Consider the following 27994-nt stretch of genomic DNA (forward strand, 5'->3'; position numbering starts at 1 on the left):
TTATTGTCGGGATAACTCAGTTTCAAAACGCTTGTCATTGTAATATCATTAAAAACATGAATTGTAAACATCTTCTGCTGGGCGAAAAAATTTCAAACAAGAAGATTGATGCATCAATCAAGAAAGTGGGTGTATTTTGTTTACGAAGATATGTTGTTCTCTGGATGCAGCTACATGTAGTATCTACATCGCAGATCTCAGGATAATATTCTCAGCATGAAGTATTTTAACTTTTTACTCCCTTATTTTAAGCATGTTAAATGTATGCATAAAGCATGAATTAAAGAGTAATGACGTATATTTTCTTTAAAATAAGAAAATCAATTTATATCGAGAATATTTCACTTGTATGGACAGATATTAAGATTATTTTTGGTCCCTAACTTCACTGAAATTTGTCACCAAAACACTGAATTATTAAACATTCAATGATTGATTTGTGCATTAAAACTAGAGAATTGAGGTAGTACCCTAGCTAATTCACATCATATTCATAACGTGCAAATGGTGTCCTTCATATACCGGGGTGTATAATTTAATCTGAGTTTGTCTGACAAATGTTTTACATTTAGTGTGCAATGCATATTTATGATTGTGAATGCAGATAAGTTCTTTCTATAATATATAATTTTCAAGTATTTATAATGCATATTGCTCCAATAATCTCCCTATTTGCTTTTATTTTTATGGCAGATTGGCGGAATTTAAACATTTATTGTATTTTTTAATCATATACGAATAGTTTACCCATTTTTTTTTGGGGGGGGGGGATTAGAACGGGGAAATATTTTACGTGTCTGTCAAAGATTATGATATTTACAAAATTAAGTTTTGATTATCTTTTGTTTTCCATTGAATTAGTTATTGGTCGTAACTTTTTTTTTTTGATTTTAATAATTTATTTGAATTCTGGGTACGAAATGACCTGGGTATGAGTATGTTAGGCTACGATTTGAGATGAAACATAAACAAACCCCGAAATTTCAAATCGAAAGTTGGAGGAAAATCGTCTATTGTGTTTTCAAAAAGTAATCAGAAAGCAAATTTAATTCAAATACATGATGTTATTTTAATAACAATGAATTAAAACTGCTTTATTGTTGAAACACGTTTTTTTTGTCCCATCAGATGTCCTGAAAATTTGATCGGATCTAATGCAACTGTTGAAAGTTGTAGGAAACGAAAATTTGTTTTCTTGATTAGGAATTATTTTTTCAAGAGCACACTAGGTAGGTTTGAATGTATTTTTCACTCAATAAATTATCATCAAACGTGAAGTTAGTACGAGATTCAAATTCAACATGGATGCCGGTGATGTCACTGTGCGTGAGGATATTCTTTTCTCCTCCATCTAGGAAATGTTTTTCAACTTCATAGATATAAAATGTATTTTCTATTTTAGACATGTAATGATGGTGTTTTTGTAGATAAAGACAACAACTCCAACGTAGGGTTCTCTATTATGACTTTATATTATATCATAATAGAGAACCCTACGTTGGAGTTGTTGTCTTTATCTACAATAACACCATCATTACAATGGCGCCCACGTTGGGACTGGCTGGACATACATACTGAAGCAGATGCGCCCTACGATGGATGCGTAACCCGGAGGACCCCAGGACGGACCAGGAGGAGCCCCAGGACGGATCAGGAGGAACCCTAGGACGGATTAGGAGAAACCCCAGGAGGAGCCATCAACCGGACCAGAAGGGACCTATCAGGACCAGGATTGAGGATCAACCCCAGGACTAGGATCCCTGTCAAGGACCAGGATCATTCACATTGTGAAGATAGTGACTTCAGTGTTATCCATTGAACCTCTGACAGTCAAATTATTGAACTGTATGTGTTTTTCATTGTTTCAAGATTTGCCAGCACGGTAAGGTAGAATTTTTTGGTGCATGTAACATTTTTTAAGTTAATCTTTAAGATTACTTAGCACATTTTTTGTCTACCTTATAATTAGTTTCAGACGTCTGAATTCCCCTTGAGTTGTAATAAGTATTCATTGGTATTTAATTTAGATTCTTGTCATCTTAGAGACTTAGACTAGATTAGTTTGTAATATATATTCATTTTTTTTCATAAACATCACAGTTATTTTTTAAGTGTTATAATTAGCACTTATTTTCAGCAAATTTGTCATTTCATTTTTCATTTCATATTCATTAATTATTTGGTAATCATAATTTTTTCTATTTGAAAGATTTTCTTTTTGAGCATTGAAATTATTTAAAACACTATCATTTAAGAACTATATTGAGATACAAGTAATATTTTCCTGTTTAAATTTTTGTCACGCTTGAGTGCACAAGCCAAATATTGCCATTTTCTTGAGAGTTATCTTTCATTGAAAGTAATTATTTTTTTATAAAGTTAATTAAATTTTTGTATCTTTTATTTAATTTAAGTACTACAGTACTAGATATTTTTCATTTTTTTTATAATTTTATAATCATTTAGTACATTAAGGTATTTTTTTAGATATTATTACCCAGTAGTTATTCTTATAAGCTAGAATATTTATTAAGCAGTATATTCAATTAAGGTTTATTACAAGTCAATCAATTTATTAATCTAGTTATTCACTTAAATTAACATTAAGATTTTATTAAGATAGTTTATTTTCAGTTATTAGCTAAGTTATCAGTTAGTAGTAGTCATAGATATTTAATTAGAAATTTAATTTAGAATATTAAGTTATAAATATCCGAAACACCGATTCTGAATTTAATCCTTTGAAAATAGCTAGCAAACCGTGTTCCGAAATCGAAACATAAACAATTCAGCATGGCAGAATTATCCCCAGACGAACTCAATCAAATTGCGTCAGTTTTTAAAGAACTGAATGTAAAACCAAAAGCTGATTCTGCTCAAGATTTCAAACAATGGATGACTCAATATGTCACACAAATGAATGAAGAGGAGTTTGTTAATGTTAAAACAGAACAACAAACTGAAATTGTTAAATCAGCAGCATCAGGAAGCAACACTAGCTCCTATATCCCAAAGATCTCTTGCTTTTCTGGAGACGGCAGCAAGAACGACACTACTTATGATCTTTGGCGATATGAAGTGGATTGTTTAATTAAAGAGAAATACAAAGAGGAATCTATCGCTCAATCAATTAGAAGATCACTAAGAGGAGATGCTGGAAAAGTTGCAATGAGACTTGGTTCTGGAGCCACTGTAACTCAGATACTGGACAAGATGGAGAGTGTATTTGGAACAATAAAACGAGGAGAAACAATTATGGAACAATTTTACAGTGCTCGACAACAAAAGACGAGGATAGCATGAGTTGGAGTTGTAGGTTAGAAGAGATTTATAGAAAAGCGGTCATTAAAGGAGTTGCGACACAGGCAGATGCTAATGAGAAATTAAGATCCAAATTCTGGAATGGATTGCATCAATGGATTAAGGATATCACAGGATACAAGTTTGATGCACTCACAAATTTTGATGAACTTAGGAAGGAAATCAGACTTGTAGAAAAAGAACATGTAACGAAAAGAGCACAATCAAACATAGCTGTAACATCGAGTGAACCTGAGACACAAGATGAGATCAAGGAACTCAAAGGAATGATTCAACAGCTTACCACCAAAGTCAGTGCTATTGAACAAGGAAGTACGTTCAAGAGATTCGAACAACAACCAACAAGTTGGGATCATAAGGATCAGCAACAACAATACCGTAGAGGAAACTACCAATCCAGAAGTTCATATGGTAACTATAGCCGTAGTCCAAGATATAATCAAGGATATTACCGCCAATATGAGTATGGCTATGGTGACCAAGGATCTAATCTACAAGAGACCGAAGATGGACAACCAATATGCTATAGATGCAAACAACCTGGCCATATAGCACGTAGATGTACTGTGCGTATGGATCACAGCCGGAGAAATTTAAACATCAGAAGACCTTCGTTGCGGGGCAGACGATAGGTCATTACAAGAAACGCCCTTACCAGAGTAGACCACTTGAACTAGTAGGAAATACCTCTGAAGTTGAAGCAAGTATAGAAGGACACTTAGTTCGAGCATTGATTGACACTGGATCTACTGTTTCAACAGTCAGCAATGATTTTTATACAAACCACCTTCGTCATTTAGAACTCCACCCAATAAGAGAACTTTTAGAAGTGGAATGCGCTGATGGTCAACAGTTGCCATATTATGGTTACATCGAGGCTAATATCCAAAGTACTGGAATACCACAATCACTGAAACAGCCACTTAATTTTCCATTACTTGTTGTATCCACCAGCAATTACAACAGCCAAGTACCACTTCTTATTGGGACCAACATATTACAACACATGCTAGATGTTGTCAAAGACAAATACGGAGACAGATATCTGCAGGAAGCTGCATTGTTTACGCCTTGGTATTTAGCTTTTAGAGGCATGACCATACGAGATAAAGAACTTGCTCGCAACAACAATAGACTTGGAATTGTAAAATCAGCTGAAAACTTTTGTATTTCTATACCACCAAATTCAACAGTCTCAATATCTGGATACATTGATAAAGCAATACCATATCAATCTACAACAGCAGTTCTACAAGCTACATCTCGCTCTGTTATTCCATCAGACCTGGATATTGTACCATCACTTACAGACTACTGCTATCCAGCAAATCATGTGATAAGAGTGGACATTGATAATATCACTACCAGGACAGTACAAGTTCCACCAAAATCTATCTTGTGTGAGTTGCAGCCTGTAAAACTTGAACCAGATCAAAGAGCTATACCTTGTGTTAATCTCCAACAAGCAAAAGATGTCCTGAGTTTAGTTACAATTGAAGATGAGGGACTCACGACTTTAGAGAAACAACAAGCAGAGAATTTATTGAGGAAGTATGAGGATGTTTTCTCCAAGTCAGATATAGATATTGGACATACTAGCATTGTAAAACATAGGATTGATCTTCATGACGACACACCATTCAAACAACGTCCAAGACGTATTCCACCTGCTATGTTTGAAGAGGTTAAAGATCACTTAAGAAAGCTGTTAGAAGGAGGAATTATAAAGAAATCTAAGTCGCCATGGTCGAGTAATGTTGTCCTTTGTCGAAAGAAGAATAATGAATTGCGCATGTGCGTAGACTATCGACAACTGAACTTGAGAACAAAGAAAGATTCCTACGCATTGCCACGTATAGAGGAAATTTGGGATGCATCGGCAGGAAATAGATTCTTTACCATATTGGACATGAAGAGTGGTTACCATCAAGTTGAGTTACATGAAAAGCACAAAGAGAGAACGGCATTTACTGTTGGACCTTTAGGCTTTTATGAATACCATCGCATGCCATTTGGTCTTGTCAATGCTCCTGCCACTTATCAAAGGCTTTTGGAAGAATGCTTTGATGGACTTCACCTAGACATATGTTTCATCTATCTTGATGACTTGATAATTTTCTCCAAAACCTATGAAGAGCATGTAGAACGTTTGGAAAAGATTTTTCAGCGACTTAGGGAAGTAAATTTGAAGCTATCACCAAAGAAATGCGAATTCTTTAAAAAGAAAGTCAAATATGTAGGAAATATTGTCAGTGAGGAGGGGATAGAGCCAGACCCAGATAAGATCAGCAAGGTACAGAATTGGCCGAAACCAAGAAATTCAGATGAAGTTCGCCAATTCTTGGGTTTTGTTGGATACTACCGAAGATTCATTGAGGGATTTTCAACAATAGCTCGTCCATTAAATGACCTCCTTCCTAATACTAAGAAGAAAACAAGAAAAGGTGTTAGGACATTAAAAGTAGATGACAAATGGAAATGGGGAGATGAACAAGAACAGTCATTCAGAAAACTAAAGGAGAAACTCACTACTTATCCAATTTTAGGATTCCCAGATTACTCATTACCATTCGAGTTACATACAGATGCCTCATCATCAAGCATTGGCGCTGTATTATATCAGACGCAAGATAATTTCAAGAGAGTTATTGCTTATGCAAGCAGGAGTTTGTCAAAATCTGAAAAGAATTATCCTGTTCATAAATTGGAGTTTTTGGCATTAAAGTGGGCTGCATGTGAAAAATTCCGAGATTATCTATATGGAGGCACATTTAAAGTGTACACAGACAACAATCCGCTCACTTATGTATTAACATCAGCAAAACTAGATGCAGCGAGCCAGAGATGGATCGCAGATCTAGCCAGCTTTAATTTTGAGATTCTGTATCGACCTGGAAAACTTAACGCAGATGCAGATGGATTAAGCAGAATACCAAACCAAGAAATCATTACATCTGATTCCATAAAGACCATATGCAACTCAATTGGAAACAATGGTCCATATATACAATGCTTATCCCTATCTTCATCAGCAGTTGACAACCAACCGGATTTGAGTGATCAAACAGAGATTGATGTTTGTCGTCATCAGTACAATGACCCAGTACTAAGATTCTGGATACCATATGTGCGAGATGGGTATAAGCCAGAGAAACATCATCTACCATACAACAATGTACAGTACCATGCTTTACTTCACAAGAATTTTGAAAAGCTAAGACTACGAGATGGTGTATTGATCAGAGAGACAGTTGTCAATGAAAATAAGAAGACACAGATCATTATACCGAGATCATGTATTCCAACAGTACTGTACCACCTTCATACGGACATGGGACACCCTGGCCGCGAGAAGACTACCAGTCTAATCAGAGATAGATTTTACTGGTATGGCATGACGAAAGATATTGAACACTTCATATCCAACTGCAGGAGATGTCTTCTCAGAAAAACACCAACTACAGAAAGAGCTCCACTTACCAACATAAAAACTTCACAGCCTTTGGAACTTGTATGTGTGGACTACTTAAAACTAGAGAAATCAAAAGGAGGATATGAAAATGTGTTGGTCATCACTGATCACTTCACTCGTTATGCTCAGGCTATAGCTACGAGAAATCAAACTGCCAAAACTACAGCCGAGGCATTGTTTAACCATTTCATAGTCCACTATGGAATACCTTTTGAATCTAAGATTATACAGGAACTCTGTCATATATTGGGCATTAACAAGTCTAGAACAACGCCATACCATCCAATGGACAATGGATTGACAGAACGCTTTAACCGGACTTTAATAAAGATGTTGGGAACTCTTGAGAATTCACAAAAACAAGACTGGAAGTCACATATTTCAAGTTTAGTTCATGCATATAATTCTATGAAGCAAGAAACAACAGGTCAATCACCTTTCTTTCTAATGTTTGGCAGAGAAGCGAGACTTCCAATAGATTTACTATTCAGAACAGAAGAACAAAATCAACCAGAAAATCTCAACACTTATATAAAATCTTTGAAATCTAAATTAGAACAATCATACAATTTGGCAAAGAAATCTATCCAAATTGCTCAGGAAAAGCAGAAGAAAAACTATGATATCAAAGCAAGAGGTGCTGTTATTCAACCCGGGGATAAAGTACTGGTGAAGATAGTTGCTTTCGATGGCCCACATAAGTTGTCAGACAAGTGGGAAGAAGACCCATACATTGTAATTAGTCAACCTAACAAGGACATTCCTGTATACATAGTTAAAAAGGAAAATAACTTTTCAAAATCAAGAACTTTACATAGAAATTTGCTACTTCCAATTGGACATGTTGATTTGCTAGAAGAAAAACCAAAGCCAGCACCAAGGAAATCAATCAAAATGAAAAGAAGATCTCAATTGAATGCTTCAAAATATGAAGATTCTGACTCAGATACCAACAGTGAGGAGATAATGGTGCATGAAGCAGATTCCATTGCACATAGCAACGACGATACTGTTGCTTTGAGAATAGAGAATTCATTGGCCAATGAAGAAGATAACAACAATGAAGAAGATAACAATGATGAAGAAGATAGAAATGAAGAAGATACTCAGATAAAGGAAGTACCGGTAGAAGTAGATACATCTACAGATAGTGATGATGCTGAAGATGATACTGAAGAAGATGATGATGATGATGATAATGATTTGGATAATACCAATTCTAGAGAAAATCCAGCTTATGAACAGCAGACAGAACCATTACCAAGGAGATCTCAGAGAGCAAAGAAAACACAACATCATGGATTACAAGTGGCGATTATATAGTAAATCAACAGGTATTAACAAAACAACCAGATTGGAAGATAAGAGCAGACTACCTTTATCACTAAATTAGTGATAAAGTCTATAGAATTATGAGGAGAGATATAGTGCGTTTTTATAGTTTTTAGGATATTTTATTTACAGTTTTCTTGCAGTCATGAAGGTTTAAAAGTAATTCAAATTACTCGTAGATATTTGTTTTGATAAGTAATAAATGACGAGGACGTCATTTCACGAAGAGGGGAAGCATGTGATAGGGTGATATTTCATATTAATTAAGTCATAATTTCATTATCATGAAATTATTAATTAATAGTTCTATAAATTATAAGTTTACAGTATTTACTATAAAAGTTGTCAATATAAACAACTTTATGTACAACCTAACAGTATGTAAATAGCTACAGTTATTTATATAGTATGACATCACAATGGTCATTATGGTCAGTGTAAACCTGTTTTAGTTAATTATTATCACATGGTCAATTTTATTTTTGAATTCTCCATTTCATTGGTCCTTTAAATTCCCTCTCTTTGCTTTGTCCTTTTTGATCTGATCTTCATACTGACCAGATGTATTTATATTAAGACCAAGAAGAAATCTATAGACTGTAAGTAATTGTTTTATATTTTATGCTATTAAGATTACTGCTTATTAATAAAGTATATTATATTTGCTAGATAAGTCAATGATATATAGTGAAATGTAAATCTATTTAAATGTAAATTATCATGAGTGAAAACTTAGTGTTTGAGCAACACTCATTATAGTTATTTTAACAATCTTAAGCTAGATAACCTAAATGTAGTTTTAAGAGTATTGTTATATGTATATAGATTCCATACCTGAAGAATATAGAAGGATCATGCAGATGCAGATCAATTAGGCTTTGTGTCACACATAGGTATGCATATATATAAATAAATATCAGATTTGATACTTATTGCCTAAGTTAAGTTTAATATGTTTTATCTATTAAACATTAATAACTATCTAAATTATTAATTACACAGGATAAATATTATTGAACTCTTTATATATCAGTTAGCACTGTGATAAGGGGAATAACTCTTGCTTGTAAACTGTGCTTGGCAAAATCATGAAATGGATGTTTTGATTCTTATACAATGCAATGATATATTATGTGTGATCTATTTTATTTTTATGATGATGTGATATTGATAAATTAATCATTGTGATACATGTATTGTTAAATATTTCAGAGCTTATGATATAATATAAAGTCATAATAGAGAACCCTACGTTGGAGTTGTTGTCTTTATCTACAATAACACCATCATTACAGACATATATATACACGTGTTGTCTATAGGGAGAGCTTCGCCCTCTATAATGATTTAAACAAACCATAACATGAATTTAGTACGGTATATACTGAAGCTATCACCCAATGCCAAGGAGCTGCACATCGCACAACGATTGAACAATTAAGAAATAAAAAGCAATTTAAAAAATTAACCAGGATATGAAGTTAGATGGTTTTGTGATCAAAACCTGTGAAGCCCGAAGGACTTCTCAGTAGATTTGATCACGTACCACCCAAGTTCATATCCCGGTGAACTTTTTAACATTGCTGTTTATTACTTATATTTACGTTAACGTTTGAACAAGACAAACCGTTCAAAACTGTTAAAATAACCGAGATTTTATGTTTACAAAAATCCAACCGACAAACGATAAGCCCGTGCTATGATCATCGTGACGTCACAAAAACGTTCATACAGAATTGAACGTTTTCACTATTATATAGGTTCATTAAAAGAAGCATATTTGCAAATGTAATTAAGAAATGAAGATAATAATTGCGTGGACCCTGAGGTCCACGCAGAAAATATAAAAGCGAGGTTAAACCGGATGCTATGGGGAAAATTCAGCCTGCGCATGAGCTAGCCTGGTTCCTGTGCGTAATGGGTAGCTCAGGGAACCAGGCTAGCACACGTTTTTCTGAATCGGGATCGGGATTCCGTGCCATATGCACAAATAAGTTCAAAGGCGCTGTAATTCCCGATTTTCGATAGTCAAGTCATGCAAGAGTTATCCTTCGTGAATGCAGGTATTGTTCACTTCCGGTTATAAACAATAACATGGGGAAAAATTACTGTGCCGTTAAAGACTGTCACAATGTCTCTGGGCGTATTGGTAGATTTGGTAAACCGGTAAAACTGCATGAATTACCAAAGAAACAACACCTTCGCACTGCGTGGCTTAGAGCTATAAGCCGTAAACACTTTAATCCCAAGCGAACTCAGGTTAGAATTTCTCTCAGTAAATTGTAGGCACATACAAATCGCCGCCACCTTACATGTTATAAAAACGCACTTTCCTCAACGAATCAGGACCCTCCCCCTTGCCTCCTCCCCTCTCTCTCTCTCTCTCTCTCTCTCTCTCTCTCTCTCTCTCTCTCTCTCTCTCTCTCTCTCTCTCTCTCTCCCCGAAAGCTTATTGATGATGAACTTTTTCATTGGAGGCACATACAAATCGCCGCCACCTTACATGTTATAAAAAAACGCACTTTCCTCAACAAATCAGACCCACTTCCATGCTTCCCCCCCTCTCTCTCTCTCCAAATGCTTATTGATTATGAACTTTTTCATTGAATTCAGGTGTATTCTGACCACTTCCCTGAAGGAAATGGAAGGACTTGGAACAACCAAGTTCCAACCCTTTTCCTTCCTCACAAGACAGTGAAATCAGTAAAGTAAGACTGTCAACGAACAGTAATAAGTTGAACATAGAAAGTCCAGCCCAGGCAGTAGATGTCAATGACCACAAGTGAGTACTGTAACACTTTGTATCATAATAACATGTTATACTTTATCATGTATATAAAAAAATATTCTATTTAAAAAATCAAGTACACATATTTGTAACCATAATAACCTGAATGAACATTTTAACAGTGTTATTTACTTATATTTATTATTTATTATAAAAGTCAGATAATGAGCATAACTATGCAATTATTCTGAGAATGTCAGAAATATGATCCTTTGACTATGGTAGTTGAAAAGTTTACACAAAATCAAGTGTTCGTTACTATTGGAAAAATTGAATTGAAAATTTTAATATTAATTGTCTTATTTTTTCAGTTATTCTGTACATCAAATAGTGAAAGGACCATCCCCCCAACATCGAAATTTAGATATCGATCCTACTGATAGCAAAGCTAGCAAGGATATTCTGCCATCCACTTTGGACAACTTTTCGAAGTGTGAATTCCCAGAGATAACCATTGACGATATTAAGGACAATAATGACAAAATGTTGTTTTATACTGGACTCCCTGATTATGGCACATATAAAGCATTATTTGAAAGCCTAATACAAGGAGCAGACAAGCTTGTGTTGGATTCTTCAGCTATGAAAACAGAAACTGATGCAAAGAAAGGGGGAGCCAAGAGGAAGCTTAGAATTGAGGATGAATTTTTTATGGTTCTCATGCGATTAAGGCTTGGTCAAAGATTTGGAATTTAGATTTAAAATTTCGTCTGGAAGAATATCAAGGATCTTCAAGGCATGGATTCAGTTAATGTGTCAGTGTTTGCAGACAATTGTGTTTTTACCACCATTGAAAGAGATGAAAGCGATTCCTAAGTGTTTTGAGAAGTTCAGAGATACTCGTATTGTCTTGGACTGTACAGAAATATTTGTTCAAACTCCTTCATCTCTACAAACCCAGAGTCAGACTTTTTCCAACTACAAGGGCCATAATACACTGAAGTCTTTGATTGGCATCGACAAAATTGGAGCAGTAGTTTTTGTATCTCGTCTTTGGGGTGGATCAGTATCGGATACCCAGATAACCAGAGAAAGTGGACTATATGATCTCCTAGAGGAGGGTGATGCTGTTATGGTGGACAAAGGATTTATACATATTATGGGCGATTTATCACAACGTGGAGTTAAATTGTACTGCCCTCCTTTTCTGACCAAACATCAATTTACCAAGAAGGAAGTTGAAAGCACCAGGAGGATTGCATCTGCACGCATACATGTTGAGCGCAAAATGGAGCAGATCAAGAACTTTCGTATTCTGCAAGGAGTTATACCAATAAGCTTATGTGACATTGTAGATGAAGTTTTTTGTGTGTGTGCATCTCTGACAAATCTTTTACCACCTCTTGTAAAGTAGGACTAAGTACTAGGATATATGTTGTATCTGTGATAATCATGTTATTATAAATAAAACATGCACACATCTCATTGTTATAAATCTAAAATGTGCATTTTTGATAAAATCTTATGTAACAAACATGAAAATAAGAAGACAAATGAAATTTTTTGTACATGTGTTTATTGAATTTGCATATCATTATCAATTTAATCAATTTCATTGTTCACATATGTATCTATAAATAAAATTTGCAATACCAGTACATATTTCTATAGTAATAATAGATTTCATTGATAATGATATAAGGTTTACATCGAAATGTCCATTAATTTAATATTTCATCAGGACCGGGTACTTGAATTCAATAACATGTTCCATGGATCTTTAATACATCCTCCAGGCTCCAGACAAAATTTTTCGATTAGTTTTTCAGGGGATGTTGAATCCTTACGGACATATACATCAAGAAAGTTAGAACTAGTTATTCTGCATTTACTTGCAGTTTTCCACATTTCATTTTGATTTTGACCACGTGTTCTAATTTCTAACTCTTTAATTATGTCAAGAGATACATTAGATATTGCTTCTATTGCTTCCTTAGCTGTTGAACAGGGGCTTATCAACTCTTTGATATCAATGTATTTGTCAGACTTGTAACTTATGTATTCAGAGGTTTCCACCTCTTCAAATCGAGCAACATTTAAATCGCTATGAACTTCACAGTTTTTTTTCAGGTGTTATCATTTGCAATAAAACAGCATTTGAATTGATGTTGCTCAACTTACAACACAATTGTGTTCTGAAAGAATCATTTGGTACAGGAGGGGGGAATTCACATCTTGATTTTTCTGAAGGTTCTTTACCATATTTAAGTTTTTTGAATTGAATGTTTTTCACCATGTCCGCCTCTCGCTTTCTCTTGCTTGGCTTTGACCACTCGCAGGGCTTTGATGTACATGGCTCTTCATTTTTGTCTGTTGCGTTTATATCTTCCAGGGAAAAGAGAAGGCCTGCAATATGGGTGCACCCCTCACCAAGTCTGAAATTGATAATTTTGATAAGAATTTAAAGTTTTAAAGTAACATGTCAATAAAATTTAAATGCCTTAAATTAATAATGATATGCGGTGTAAATGTATACATATAGCTACATGTATAATATGTGCTGATACTAGTGATAACAAACAACTGTATAATTCAATTGGTTACTACATACTTAAACATAAAATGACGTTAGTATTAATTTTTAGGGGAAAATTCTCAAAAAATTAAAATAAACAATACTATACCCTGCAGGACACGAGCAATATGCCTTTGTTATAGTGCATGGAGAATCTCGTGACACTAATATCCATTGGTTGTACATTCCCTGTTTCATAGATGGGCTGCATTTTGAACGGATATAGCAAAATTTGCTTTCTTCGGAAATTAAGTTAATCATTATTTTTTGTACGTATCCTTCCTTAAAAAAGTTAAAACCTCTGATAAATTGACGATAACACTCCATCTTTTCCTTGTCTTCCGTCCTGTGACTGCTGTGTAATAGGTAATTTTCAACATCATTGTGAGATATTTTTGGAATTAATTGTATTTCAGAAGTCCAGCCGGTTTTTAAAGAGTCTATTGAAACTATTTTTTCATCGACTAGATTGGGCTCAGAATTGGCAACAGACTTAATATTTACATCCTCATCCTTGTTTGTTTCGTACGCTCTTCTCGCCAGTTCAAGCTTCGTGCCGCTTATTGTTTTACCTTTACTCTTTAAATACGACTGAATATCGGTTTTCTTGTAATTAAGAATATCTTCTATCGTTGTTTTACTATCTAAATGCATAATGTTTGGTTCAAATTATAGCGGGGATTTGAGTTAATTATGCTTACTTTCAATTCTACCGGAAGTGTTTATACCTGCATTCAAGAGCGATAACTCGTCAATCGAAACGACGGAATTGTAAAGTTGTCGGTAAATAGTACAGAAACAAAGTATTCCTTTTAAGAAAAATGATTGGCATGTGATATGAACTATCAGTATTATGAAATAAGTTAATGTTATGCCGAAACTACAACATGCATCAAATAACATAATTTGCAATGTTTTGTTGTTTTCCGAATACACAAGTAACTTTACTTTACTTTTATAGTAGGCGAGGCTAGAGTACTTCCCGATTAAATTTTTTAAGCGTTTAAGTATGATCGAATAATTATGTCACTGTATAAAAGTTTAAATCTCAAGAAAAATGCATCATATGAATATGAAATTTTTAATTTACACAAAGCTGTCACTGCATAGTTAACAAAGTAGTGCGAATCGTAATGTGTGCGCAAATAGTAGAATTCACCGATCGAATGCCTGATACTATACATGCAACCTTCATTCATAAATAGATCATAATTATTTTAGAAGAAAGAATCCTTTAAATTCTAAGAGAAAAAGTCAGGCTATACATACATGTATACGTAATACAACGTACAAATTTAGTGGTTAAAAGCAGAGGGCTAGAGTCGGTGGAATCTCTGATAATCTTAGGTGGCAGGGGACAGTTTTTTTGATACAATTCATTGTAGCCAAGGGATGCATGTCTTCAGAACTCTGTAACTAGAATTTCCTCAGTTCCCATTCAGCACAAATACCTTTAATTCACTCGTTATAAGGCCAATCACCAATTTCTGAAGAAAATTACTAATCCAAACCTGTAAAATTCTCCACATGCTGGTTTTTATGAGATTTTGACCCTTTCATATTTTGCTAATTTTTCATGATTTTTCAGCTTTTTAGACCCCCCCCCCCAGCTAATTCCCTGCAGAGGGTTGACCTTCCGTACCGCATGCATGTTGCACTATTACATGTCAGAAACTTACCGGTGTATAGTTTACAATGTCCCATCCACCTACTTTTCGTGTTATTTTACCTCCCGTCTGTAACTTGCAATTTCACTGTGCAAAGTCAGCACAACAGTCATAGCCGCAGGTTTCGCATTTTACTTCTGATTCTCATGTACCTAACATAAGGGGCCTACATATTGCATATCAATTTCATCAAGAGACACCCCTCTACCTAATGATAATCATTAAAAATCATTTCATGAAATTTAGCAACACTCATAAGCCTTCAAGTACAGCAACTCTCAATTTTACAAAAATATTGACGGGTACTTTATTCGAAACTGTCCCTTGCTACCTTAAGGCTTTCACGTTTTCGTTGGAAATACATGCAAATGGTCCACGTATTGTAGTCCTTTTTTAAAGGACAGCAACTTGTTTTTTCTATTGATCAACGTATCAAAGAAATAATTTACTGGAAAACTTGCGCTACGCGCATTGATGGAAAAGTTTTCCGGTCAATTTTTTCTTTCCTGCGTCGATCAATAGAAAAATTATTATCTTCATTTCTTATCATTTTATAAAACATTTTCAAATCAAAAAATGTGAAGTGTCATTGATCAAAAATGTAAATAATGTAAATGAAGCGGCGCGTATGAATACAAAACAACAACAGCAACAATATTCAAAATGGATGCGCCTTCAGCTGATGCAGAGCTATTGAGCTGAATTTTATGGATTAAACACAAATAATGAGTTAAAATCTGAACCGAATGAATTGAAAACAAAAGGAAAATACATGCTATAGCTTGTGATATTATGCACTAGTTTTGTAATCTAATCTAGTTTTCATGTGAGATCGCTGAAGTATGCAACTGGACCTAACCATACAAGGAGAGGCGATGGTGGACGAAAATAGTTGATATGTCGACAAAGAATAGTATGTATAAGCGACTTCTTTAAACGCAGTGGTAACTAGATAGCCAGTGATGTAATCAGTAAATGGTGGATCTGCCGCTTGGAATGCGCCGGAGGAGTTGATGCATTACATAGCTTTGCGTTGCTTTACGATGTTTATTCTGATGAACGATCATGTACGTGTGTAAATTTAAAAATCATAGTTACCAAATCTGAACAGCCGTGTTACCGTGAAAGTGTAGAGGCCTATATGTTCGTTATAATTATTCTGGAAAAGGAACAACCGGCCTCGCAGTAATGTTGATTGATCTCAAGCAGACGAAATCGTGGGAAGACGATTTTACACCTGAATTAAATGATTTAATCACAGTATATAATGAAGTTACCAGGAATGTAATGGTGTTAGTCGCTGCGTATATTGATGCTACCACTGCATATAATTACATTACTACAGCATAGATATACCAGTTCATATCATATGGAAATAACCTTAAGGCAGCTATGGCGTTCCATAGAAAAACGTTACTTTTCAAACTTCAAACGATGAAGAGTTTGAGTTTACTTTCATTATACTCTAACTTAGTTATCAGATTGTAGCAACAACCCACACTCCTAAGGTGTTTCATTGGCAAATAATTGTTCAATGCGAGAAAAAGTCACGACGAAGACACCCTCACAGAATTCGTGATTTTTCCTCGAACACAAATAAATGCTGGTTAACAGAACATTTTATTTTAACTTGAAATTGAATAATCATGGAAACTATTCTTATTTAGGGACATTTTAACTTTAGAACTTTTGGAAATCTAAAACCTGTTAAATAAAACAGTGAAAAAAAATCAAAGATTTTTAAACTTTAACAATCTAAAAAGTTTTAAAATTCAAATTTACCAGCGGCTTAAAGAACAAAAGTTTGATTTGTTCTCACCTAGATAAACGTAGATAATAGTCTGTAAATAACAAAGAACTCAAAACAATGTTTAGAGAATGAACTACTTTATTTTCAGTAGTACATATTGAACATAATATTGTATGGACTTTTTAGAAAACACATTATAGTGTGGTTCATGAGATGATAATATTTTGTTCAATTGTGATAAATTTTATTTTACATTTCAGAAGGATTTAAGGTATTTTAAAAAAAATTGCAGATACGCCTAACTAATTAAGGAGAGTTTTTTGAGCTGAAGAGCCTTCACGATGGTGATTTGTATTCAGATCTCGAAAATCAACGAGTAAATTGCAGCAATATCATCAGGAGATGTATCCATAAGCCGGTGTGAAATATGAAAGTTAAATTTTCTAATGGTAATTCCGTCATGTTTCAATGCACTATTATTTAGGATGATGGAATAAGTATCTTTGTCGTTGCTGGTCAATGTTTTGACGTATTTGGGGTTATAGCTATAAAATGCATCCCACTCAACACGGACTGACCCCGATGGTAGAAGGATAATATACCAATACTTATGAAATCCGTCACAATTCTTTACTCTAGCCTTGTATATTGTTTGGGTTCCATGCTCATACTTTTCTATTCCAATTTGGCAGTCGTTTATAGGAAATGTAATCTGTGTGCGTGATTTCGTTTCCGGGAAAATTAAAACTTTCACGGTTTCTTTCGTGGAGTTTGACTTCATGACTAAATGGCAGACATCATCTGTTTTATAATGGGCTGTTAAAACGTTGTTTTTTTCTACAAAATATCAACAACATGTTTATTGCAACACATTTCTTAAATGTAACTGAATATCCCTGTTTAAATAAAATCAATATCAATCTACTTGAAATGCAGTTAAAATTTGAAATATTGAATTAACATTCTTCAAAAACTTATTGTTATTTATTCTTTTTTAGACTTCTTTTTTGTATACTAAATAAGGATATACATGATTTATCACAAATTTGTTTTTCCAATGCCTCAGAAAAAAGGTAACAGTTATGTAACACAGAGAGAGAGAGAGAGAGAGAGAGAGAGAGAGAGAGAGAGAGAGAGAGAGAGAGAGAGAGAGCGAGAGAGAGAGAATATGGATTTATCTTTTTTGTAGCTAGTTAGATAATTATTGACATATGTATTTTTCATTTCAACTACATGCTATAAATTATCATATGTCCCATGCTTTACTTGACTCAAAAATGAAAATATATGAAAATATAGCTTTGTTTTTCAAAACAACTTAAACACATTTTGATTACATCTCCTAACAGTTTAAGTAATAAAGGAATTAATAGATTGAAAGTCATAGGAGAATTCAAAGTCTCAAGTGGGGTTCATGCGATTTTAATCAAATATTTTACTGTGGGCATAGAAAAAAAAACAACAGTCATATTCCTAAATCGGTTTCAGTTTATTTTAAACTAACTGATAATTTTGGGGAGTCTGTCTTTTTGTGCATTTGTTGAAATATATTAGAAACTCTTTAAGTAAGAAATTGGCTATTAGTGTAATTTACAATGTTGAACTATCTTTGAATTGAAAGGCAATCAATTCAAAAGTAAAAAAAAAACCAAAAAAAAAAAAAACCATGCCTCTCTAATGTGGCACAGAATTATCATCTTATGGTACGATATACTGTACTTTAGTTTTACAATTTTGATGATCATATTTCACTCTTTATTATATACAGTTCATGCATTTGTCATTAGAAAAAATGTAACTAGATCTAAAATATATTTGAATGTACATTTAATATATAAAAACAAGTCCGATTTGAAAAATTGCAAAAAAGAGGTGGGAGGGGGGTTCTACAAGTCTTAATAAGAGAAATTACAATTTGGTAAAAAATTTTACAAGTTTCACATTTTTTTGTTTCACTATCTTATTTTATATTAATTTTTGTTATATCAGTTGTCATATTCAATTTGTTTACTGTTTTTAAATAACAGTTTTATTTTCATATCTATTAACTGTGGATGCATTAAATGTTTTTAAACATTTACATGTACCTAAATTCTAACTACTTTAAGTGAATTTAAAAATATATAATTTTTTTTTTTAATTTACCGACCTTTTTTGACCTTAAATACGGCGCCTTTAAAGCCAAACTCTGTATCAGCTGGTCCATTGAACACACCCGTAAAGCAGGAAACTGTTTCATACATTGATAATGTTTGTAGAGCAGGTTTCCCGAGTTTTCGCACAATTTTAGCTTCCTTTAACACAAAATAAATAAATTCAAATTATGAACAATATGATTATTTCTAAAATACACTAACTACGTATATTCTTTACATCTATTTAACTTGCAAGAAAGAAAAACCCGCTAGAATTTGGCTTTTAAGATCGAAAAATCAAGCAACCCATGTACAATCTTGTAAAAAGAGAAAAATTGAATAAAAGATTCCAATGAGTAACAATGATAACTTCATATTGTTCCGGAGGTTAAAGAAATTACATTTTTATAAACTTTTTTAATAGGTTTCAGTAATAGATCAACTAACAGTACCGATCAGACCAAACCTTACAACAGAACAGACCTCAACTACACCCCAGGTTTACTTGCAGGCTTAAATGGGGTTTACTCTTGGTCTGTGTTTTGAAAATTTGTCCACTTGGGGTTTACTTTGGGTCTACTCGGGGTTTATTTTAGGTTAACTAGAGGCTTGCTTGGGGGGTCCACTGTGCGCACATTGAGGTGTGTACGCACTGAGATGTGAAGCAAATCTGTGTTTCATCTTACTGCCTGTAATGTCTGCCCCTTGTATTTTTCAAATACACATGTAGCGTCTGCTTTCAGGAATATACTTTTGATCGGGGTTTACTCTCTGAGTTCAGTCTCAGTTTCCTTCGGGTCCACCGATGTAAACCTTGGGTAAACCTAGAGTAAACCTAGAGTAAAGTAAACCCAGGGTTTAGTTGGGGTTTACTTCCTGTTAGGTTGATCATAACTGTACTATAATGTTTTGTTTTGGCATTCATTGTACCTATAAAGTCAATAATTGCCTTGCTATTCTTGATAATATTATTGAAAATCGAAGTTCAACAAAAAAATGCAACTAAAAATATAAAATAAGCAAAAATAATATAGAAACAAACTTTCTTTATCAATCATAAATCAAAATTAAAAGATGGTGATATTTTTATTTAAAAAATGAGTTAAATATTAATCCACTTTAAGAGTAACAACACCCTTCTCCTAAAAAAAAATGATAATTATAATAAAAAGAACATGATGTTCAGACAAAAACTTAAAGCATTATTGCACATATTACAATTACACTGTACATGACTTTTTAAAATCATTATTATACAAAATTAAGAAACTTGGACGTGGCAGTATGAAAAATACATGACCATAGATAGAATTCAATAAATACTATTTTAATGAAAAAAACCAAAATGGTAATATTTGAAAATATATGTATGACAACTTACAGATTTATGGTTTGCAGACAATACGAAAGCTAAAACAAGCTGTAAAAAGAGCCTCATTGCTGCCATCCTGTATATTTATGACACTCTGAAATAAGAATAACTTTACAACGTATAAAATGTCACATATATAAGTTGTTGGTAAATAGGGATCGATTGATCGGACAAAAAATCTGAATGAACATATTCTATGGGCAGTGGTGCTGGAAATTGTGAAGTACCAGAAAACTCCATGATTTTCTTATGCAAAACAAATAACTATGCCACTAACAAATGCTATGTTGTTTAATGAAAATGTCAACGGATTTAACTTATTCATAATTTTGTTAAAATGTTTAACTAGACAGTTCACACTATGAATATATAAGATTGAATATATTACAGTAAGTCAGGTTCATCAGCAATGTGGCCCCTGAGCATTCATAATGTTACATTTACATTTTCCTTTGTCTTTGCCCGTGATAACACTACGTATCGATTTTGTACTGTATAACCCATGACTTCAAACGACGTACAGTTTGGGCGCCACAGCGGGGTTTGCTTATTAATATTTGAATATTTAATCGTAAAATGGCTTAAAATTATGAATATAAGTAATAAGGAATCATTCTTTGAATATTATAAGGTGATACTTTCGGTAGGTGTGTGATCAACTCTATCATAATGCCCTTCGGGCTTTATTGGATTTGATCACGCCCCGACCGAAATTATCACCTCATACTACTCAAAGAATGATTCCTTATTCCTTAAATGAAATCATCAAGTAACATGGTGCAATGACGAGTTTTTAAAATATGCTTCATAGCTTTCCTTTTATAAGCAAATTATTTTCGGTTAATGCAAATTAACTGGTAAACAACATATTTTTTCAGAATTAGGTATTCATAGTTCGATATCAGGTTAGAATATTCTTTGTAAATCAAGGTTACAATATTCTTTGTAAATCAAGGTTAGAATATTCTTTATAAATCAAGCTTGCCCAACAATTCATTGAGGAGTATGGATGATAAACAAGTCAACTATCAGAGTTGACTAAAATTAACAGATATGACTTGTTTAACCATGAACTTTTAAAGTAAAGAAAAAATCCGTTTTCTTCCCTTAGACGAAAATGTCTCACTTTCAACACAGCACGTGACTGCCTCATATATCTCTATGTTAGTTTGGTGAGAATTTATATTAGGCAATATGGCCGACATAGGCCGAGGCTTTACACTTCAATATTTTATGTTATTTAATACTGAAACCGCATGCCGTAAGTTCTTAAAATAGTTGGAATAGTTGCCCTTTGAAATTTTTTTATAAATATTAGAATAGTTGCCCTTTGAATATTGGCGCCACATTGTTGTATCTGGAGTAGAAAAAAATGAGAGGGTCGAACTTTGCTCAAATCTCTACAGAGAAAGGGAGAAACGTTTAAAATTGAATAGCAACAAATAATTGTAAGTAAACACGGGTGAAGCGAATATTTTAAAAGAGTATGTAAAAGGCGATATTGATAATTTTGAAGACTTTAAATGAATTGAATGTTAGGCATCTCGTACATGGGTTTGCATAGATCATCGCTATTTGTGAATAAATGTGTCACTTGAAAGTCCTCGGGAAAACAAAACACGTACATGTATAAAGTTTGTTACTGACTACAAAAATATATTGGGTTGATCAATCGCATAGACTGCTCGGCTTCGCCTTGTCATCTAAAAGATTGAATAATCCAATATATTTCTAGAGTCAGTCAGTAGCAAACCTAATAAGTAATAATAATACACCTTTTAAATTTTGGTATTTTCTCTATTTTTATATAAAGCTCTTTTTTAGAGAAGACTCATAAAGTATAAAAACTAAAAAAAGCCACTACGATTGAACGCTCTTAAACAACATTGTTAATTAGTTTATGTGGTCCTTGTTTGCTTCATACTTTAAAAGAGTAGAGGATTAAACCTCAAGAGGATGTCTAGTAGTGTTGATTATGGGTTATATTAACATGTATCATATCGCACCTCAGGTAAGGTGATACGTACCGAATCGGCTAAGTACGGTATTGTCCCAGCCATAAGAATCATAACGTTGAAAAATTGTGAGGAGTCCTGGGGTACTCCTGACTGGTAATGTAAACACTGCCTATTTTTAATCTCCGTCAGAAATTTATTTTGTTTATGTTAATTTTCTCGGATAAAAATAGATGAAGTGTTAATGTAAAATAATATCAAATTTACCCTTCGTATCGATTTCAATTGTACTTCTTTAACAAGTATGTGTATTTTCGTTAATGTTCGTCAATAAGTGACGGAAACACACAAACCAGAATAGACATAATATAACTATTGCATAAATGATATTTTCAAAACCAACATCACATTTCAGTTTAAAACTTTAATTAAATATTAGCAAAAATAGTATAAGCTCAGACATGATCCTGTAGAAATGCCCTACTTAACTATCATATTGTCAAATGATAAAAAACAATAAAAAAAACCATCCATTTCAAGGACTGACCTTCTTAGACATCACAAGTGAAAATAATGTTAACAAAGTCTGATTTTATAGGACAGAAGACCAATATCAAGACTAGTACTTTTGGACACAAGATATTTCCTTTTCAAGGGGCCCTTAAAGAACTACCAGGTTTTTACTCCAACTGGATCCACTTAAAATTTTATTTGATGCAACATGAAAAGATAATTTGATACAACATGTTTCATCCTAAAGGGTCATTGAAGTTATACTAGGGTTTTACTCAAACTGGATCCAAAAAAATTTTTTTTTGGTTCTTATAGTTACCAAAACAATCAGTTTACAGCTCCTTTTTTGTATTGTTCCTTTCATATTCAGTTTTGTTAGCTTATAAGGAAACCATGGTCAAAAACCTACCATGGAAATTAATATTCACCGAACGAAAGCATTAAGATACTTTGGACATTTTAGCTTAATAAAGGACAAAACAATTCAACATCTAAAAGTTTATATTTACTCGCCAAAAGAAAAATTACGCGCCGAATAACTATTGTCATAGAAAGAAAAAATGAAAACGTTAAAAAAAATATTAGTATAAACAAAAACAAAAACAACAGCCAAGAACCTACCTTTTTCTATTTTGACTGTCTCTTAACTGTCCTCTCAACTTGCACAAGAAAGGGTCATTATATATGGTCCGACTTACAGAATAAAACGACACAAAATGTCATTAACAATGAATTATAATGGCAACGGAAGATAAAACAATTAAAAAACGTTCTTATAATTAATCTTAATTGCTGTCTATAATTTCTTGGAAAAGTGTTATTTTCTGTTCTCAATGCAAGTCGTTGTAAATGCTTTGTTTCTTTTCCTCTATCATTAAGGTCTTCTGTTTCATACGAAAGACATACTAGTTATAGCAGCTGCTTAGTTATTTTCCTTTATTATTGAGGTATTTTGTTTCAACGTAAGATGCTATCGTTGTTTGTTTTGTGTTTTTCTCTTTTATTAGTAAGGTCTTTCATTTCTAACGAAAGACACTATTGTTATTGTTTTGTTTCATTTACTCTATTTTTAAGGTCTTCCGTTTCAACATGGACGTTTTCTCGAAAACCGATTTCGATGAAACCTTCAGAACTGAAAACAAACTTTTCAAGAAAATTATACGTCATTTTTTAATCGTTATTTGTTTATCGTTTCCAACGGAAAATCTTGTTATTGCAAACCCTAGCGCAATATTTTCGGCGCCGTAAATATCATTTTTTATTTACTATGGGATGCACCGCAGCCCCAGGTCGTTCATCCGATTTCTTTTAGGTGCAACAAACCTACAGCTACACTTTTTTGAGATTGTGGACTGTAAATACAAAATTGTTAAATTATTTCAAATGTCGTATTAGTTTTTTTTTAATTTATCATTTAGAAATCTTACCTAACAAAATGTCGTTTTTCTCCCGAGTATCAATAAAAATGATCACATCTATTTGATTTCTCATACTAAACAAAATCATGTTTAAAGTTACTTATACCCGAAATATGTATTAAAAATGCAAAAATGGATATTGGTTGTAAACGTGGTATGAAAAGGGAGTAAACATATCTTATTTTAATTTTTTGATCAGATAAGGTGTTGAACTAATGATTTCAAGAGAAAAAAATTACTTTAACCGAAACATTTCCGAGAAGAAACCAGCCTTAATAAACGAAATTCTCTGCAATAGCATCCTTGATTAACAGAAATGACATAGAGAAGCAATCTAATAAAGCTATATATAAATCGAAACAAATTAGACATATGTATTACAGGGATACAAGATAACGGCACAAAGCTCTAATAACTAAAGCGGACCATTATATATATATATATATATATATATATATATATATATATATATATATATATATATATATATATATATAATCTCAAAACTATTCAGCTTTTTTTTCATACTTGATTTTTTTTGTTCAATTAAAATCAAGGTAAGATTTTAATTGAACAAAAAAAAATCTAGTATGAAAAAAGGCTGAACAGTTTTGAGATTAAAATGTTTAACGTTTGCATAAAATGTACCATAGAATTAAAATGTAATGTAACATAGCAAAGCCAAACTGTCTAGTAATACATTTAGTACTTCTTCTAAACGATATTTTGCTCAGGTGAGCGATATTGCCAACTGAATGCCCCAGGTTTTTACGTAAATTTTCAGAGAAGGGAATGCTTTGAAAAGTAAAGTTTTATTGTGCATAAATGAAATATTTCTGCATGTTTAAATATTAACAAGAATTTACCTAATAAATGATAACTGCGTAAATTATTCAAAAACAACTAGCAATCGGTACATTACGTTTCATTGTTGACTAATTGCTTTTCTCAGAAATAACAATACAACTATAGTTAATTAGTTAAACATCTCTAATATATCAAATAATTATTTTCGATTATGATAAAAAACACATTATTTTTTTAACAACTAAGGAGACAAAAATGTAAATAATAAGATTAGTCAAGCACACCTTTAATGAAGATATACACATATTGATTTAATGTCGAAAATAACCATTATTTTTGTATAAATTAATATACAGCAAGCAATTAAAAAAAATTGTTCAGTCATAATGTCAAAGAAACACATGATACATGCATGTACTGAAAATATAGATTTGTTTATAAAAGTCTGAAGTGTTCCAAGTTAATCTTTAAACAATTAAAAAACCATTAAAATATAATGCAACAAATATGACAATAAATAATATTGTGATTAACAAAACGATTGTTCATAATAAATGCCACAAAATTAAAGTACATAAATTATGTGGCATTACAAGGCCGCTTTCTCGAATCTCTTACATTGTTGCATGTACATATGTAGCGTTTATGTTGAATAAATATTCCATCAGTATACAAATGATATGAATGACATTATATCGATCCAAAATCAAATAAGATAAAATATATTTTACAACCATTTTAACATTAACAAAACCCAACATATTTTAGTAAGAAAAAGGAAAAACACGATAAAAGATGTGAATACCATCTCGTGAAAAAAAAAAGACGGTGAAAAAAATATTCTATATTTTTTTTTTTTTTTTTTACAAAAATGGCCTTGTTGTGAAAGGAATAAAAACAAGCATTGTTTATAACGATGTATTTCTAAGAATATTTTAAAACCCACTTTTAATAGAACCCTGCTTTGATTCACGAGATCTGTCAACGTGACAATTTAATGTATGCAGTATTTATACGAAGCTGTTTAATTAACTTATCGTACACATTTAAATTATACAAAATTGACGCTCGTTAATGTCTCTGTCAAAATCATTCTAAGAATGTTTTTAAATTTTTAGCTTTTAAAAATATTTTCAACTATTTTGACAAATAGTTTTTGGATAAAAAAAAACCCCATTCATTTCAAGGACTGACCTTCTTAGACATCACGAGTGAAAAAAGATAGGAAAACCGTAATTTAATTCAAAGATACGTAATGTTCATGTTTTGTATACACAATGTCGCATAAAGGTAGCGCTAGCACAGGAATGAGATCATGCTAACAGTGTCGTGTTTAGAAAATAAACTAATTAAAAAAGATGATTGATACAAAGTTTAAATTCATATTTGTTAATTTGCCAGAGAATGCAGTTTTATATTACATATATATCGAAGAACGCTTTTAAAAGTACATTTTTTTTGGCCTATACTTATGCCATTTCAGCATTCTGGGTGCTGAAGATTTGTCTAGCCTTGTGCACTCTCGTCCTTTAATTCAGTTAATATGAAAGACAAAATACAGAAAGAGAGATGATATATTACAAGTAATATAGGGCATGTTTGGAATCTGCAGATCGATCGCTTGTTCTTAGCAAATATTTAAAAAAAAACAACTAGAAAATCACAGTGGGTATGTAAGCGGGATCCAAACCGAAAAACTTTTTTTTTATACATCTTCGAAATGAAATCGTTAAATAAATTATATCGTTAAATATAAAAAGGATTTAACAACGATTAGACGGGTCATTTTCGACATGGAACTCGTGCCGCCTGAAAACCTGTTGTTACAAATTGTCCGGTCTTTAAAGAGTATTAAAGACATTTTTAAATATTGGGGCATTGTTTGACAAACATCTGCTCTTGCATATCCAGTACACAGTTTTATAGAAGGGTAACATTTAAATCGTCAATGCAAGTACAAGTAAAATCCATGAACAATATAGAGTCTACTCTTTAATCGCAAATAAACGTAATTTTATTATATAGTGACTTATATCTCGAAATGATTTCAATGTGTTTACGCTCGTAATAAAAGGCTTATACGTGTAACAAAAATGATACTGAAAAGCTTAAATTTATAAGGAATTCATTATTGTAGTCACTTTTTTTTTACGTAGGGTGCACTCGTTTTTAATGAAAATGACCTATTTTTCAGGCAAAAGGGTAGTCATTATTTTACGTCAAATTATGACCCATGGGCATTATTCCAGGGGGTCAGTATTCTGCTTTACACCAGTATCATATTTGTGCAAATGAAATATATTGTGTTTATACTTATTAACACCTACTATGCTTCAGAGCAATTTCACTCATGAATTTTACACATGGTTTTTACCCTTTTGAGGTTCTTAGTCGATTCTTATTTATATATAAATATATTATGAAATAATTAACATGATGTCAAACATTGCAAAATATTAACACAAATATTATAGTTCGCAATAAGATATGACTGGAATGAATAAAAATGGAACGGTGAAACTATATAAGTAGCAGGTTTTCTATGGGTTTGCATGAAATCAGCAATAATGGGAAAAACCCTCATTAGCCATTTGCCGTGAGGCACTGCTACATGTACATGGGCATTTTTGAAATTTTTTGTTGTTGGTGGGGGGGGGGGTGAACAATAAACATCACAGATATCAACATAAAAGATTATTAAACAAGGAACTTGTGTGCACCTCCTTGATAAATGATATTATAATTAACTAAACGATACTCGATGTACTTTAGTTACCATAATGTTCATAATGTACTTTAATGATGAATATAAAATAGCTCTATGAACTCTAGTAAACCTCATTAATAATCAGATAATTGCACTTCTTTTTGAGAGGGACTTAAGTAAAGAATTTACCTGTTATTGTAGTTGTCACGTTGAATTTCACCTTGATGGATATATTAATTACT

The 27994-nt window shown here is 32.7% G+C and overlaps 1 protein-coding gene and 1 pseudogene across 1 annotated transcript; both read left to right on the plus strand.

Moving 5' to 3' along the window:
- The first annotated feature begins 10145 nt into the window (after positions 1–10145).
- On the plus strand, positions 10146–12630 carry LOC128171790 (uncharacterized; annotated as a pseudogene).
- LOC128174084 (uncharacterized) lies at positions 11713–12267 on the plus strand. The gene has a single exon (XM_052839720.1). It carries the CDS (start codon positions 11713–11715, stop codon positions 12265–12267), a length of 555 nt encoding a protein of 184 aa, XP_052695680.1.
- Positions 12631–27994: the final 15364 nt, after the last annotated feature.

Source organism: Crassostrea angulata, chromosome 2 (genome assembly GCF_025612915.1).
Source record: "Crassostrea angulata isolate pt1a10 chromosome 2, ASM2561291v2, whole genome shotgun sequence".
Lineage (NCBI taxonomy): Eukaryota > Metazoa > Mollusca > Bivalvia > Ostreida > Ostreidae > Magallana > Magallana angulata.

Bases quoted from the DNA above. Each gene is read 5' to 3' on its own strand.
- LOC128174084 (XM_052839720.1), top strand. From the start codon at position 11,713: ATGAAAGCGATTCCTAAGTGTTTTGAGAAGTTCAGAGATACTCGTATT.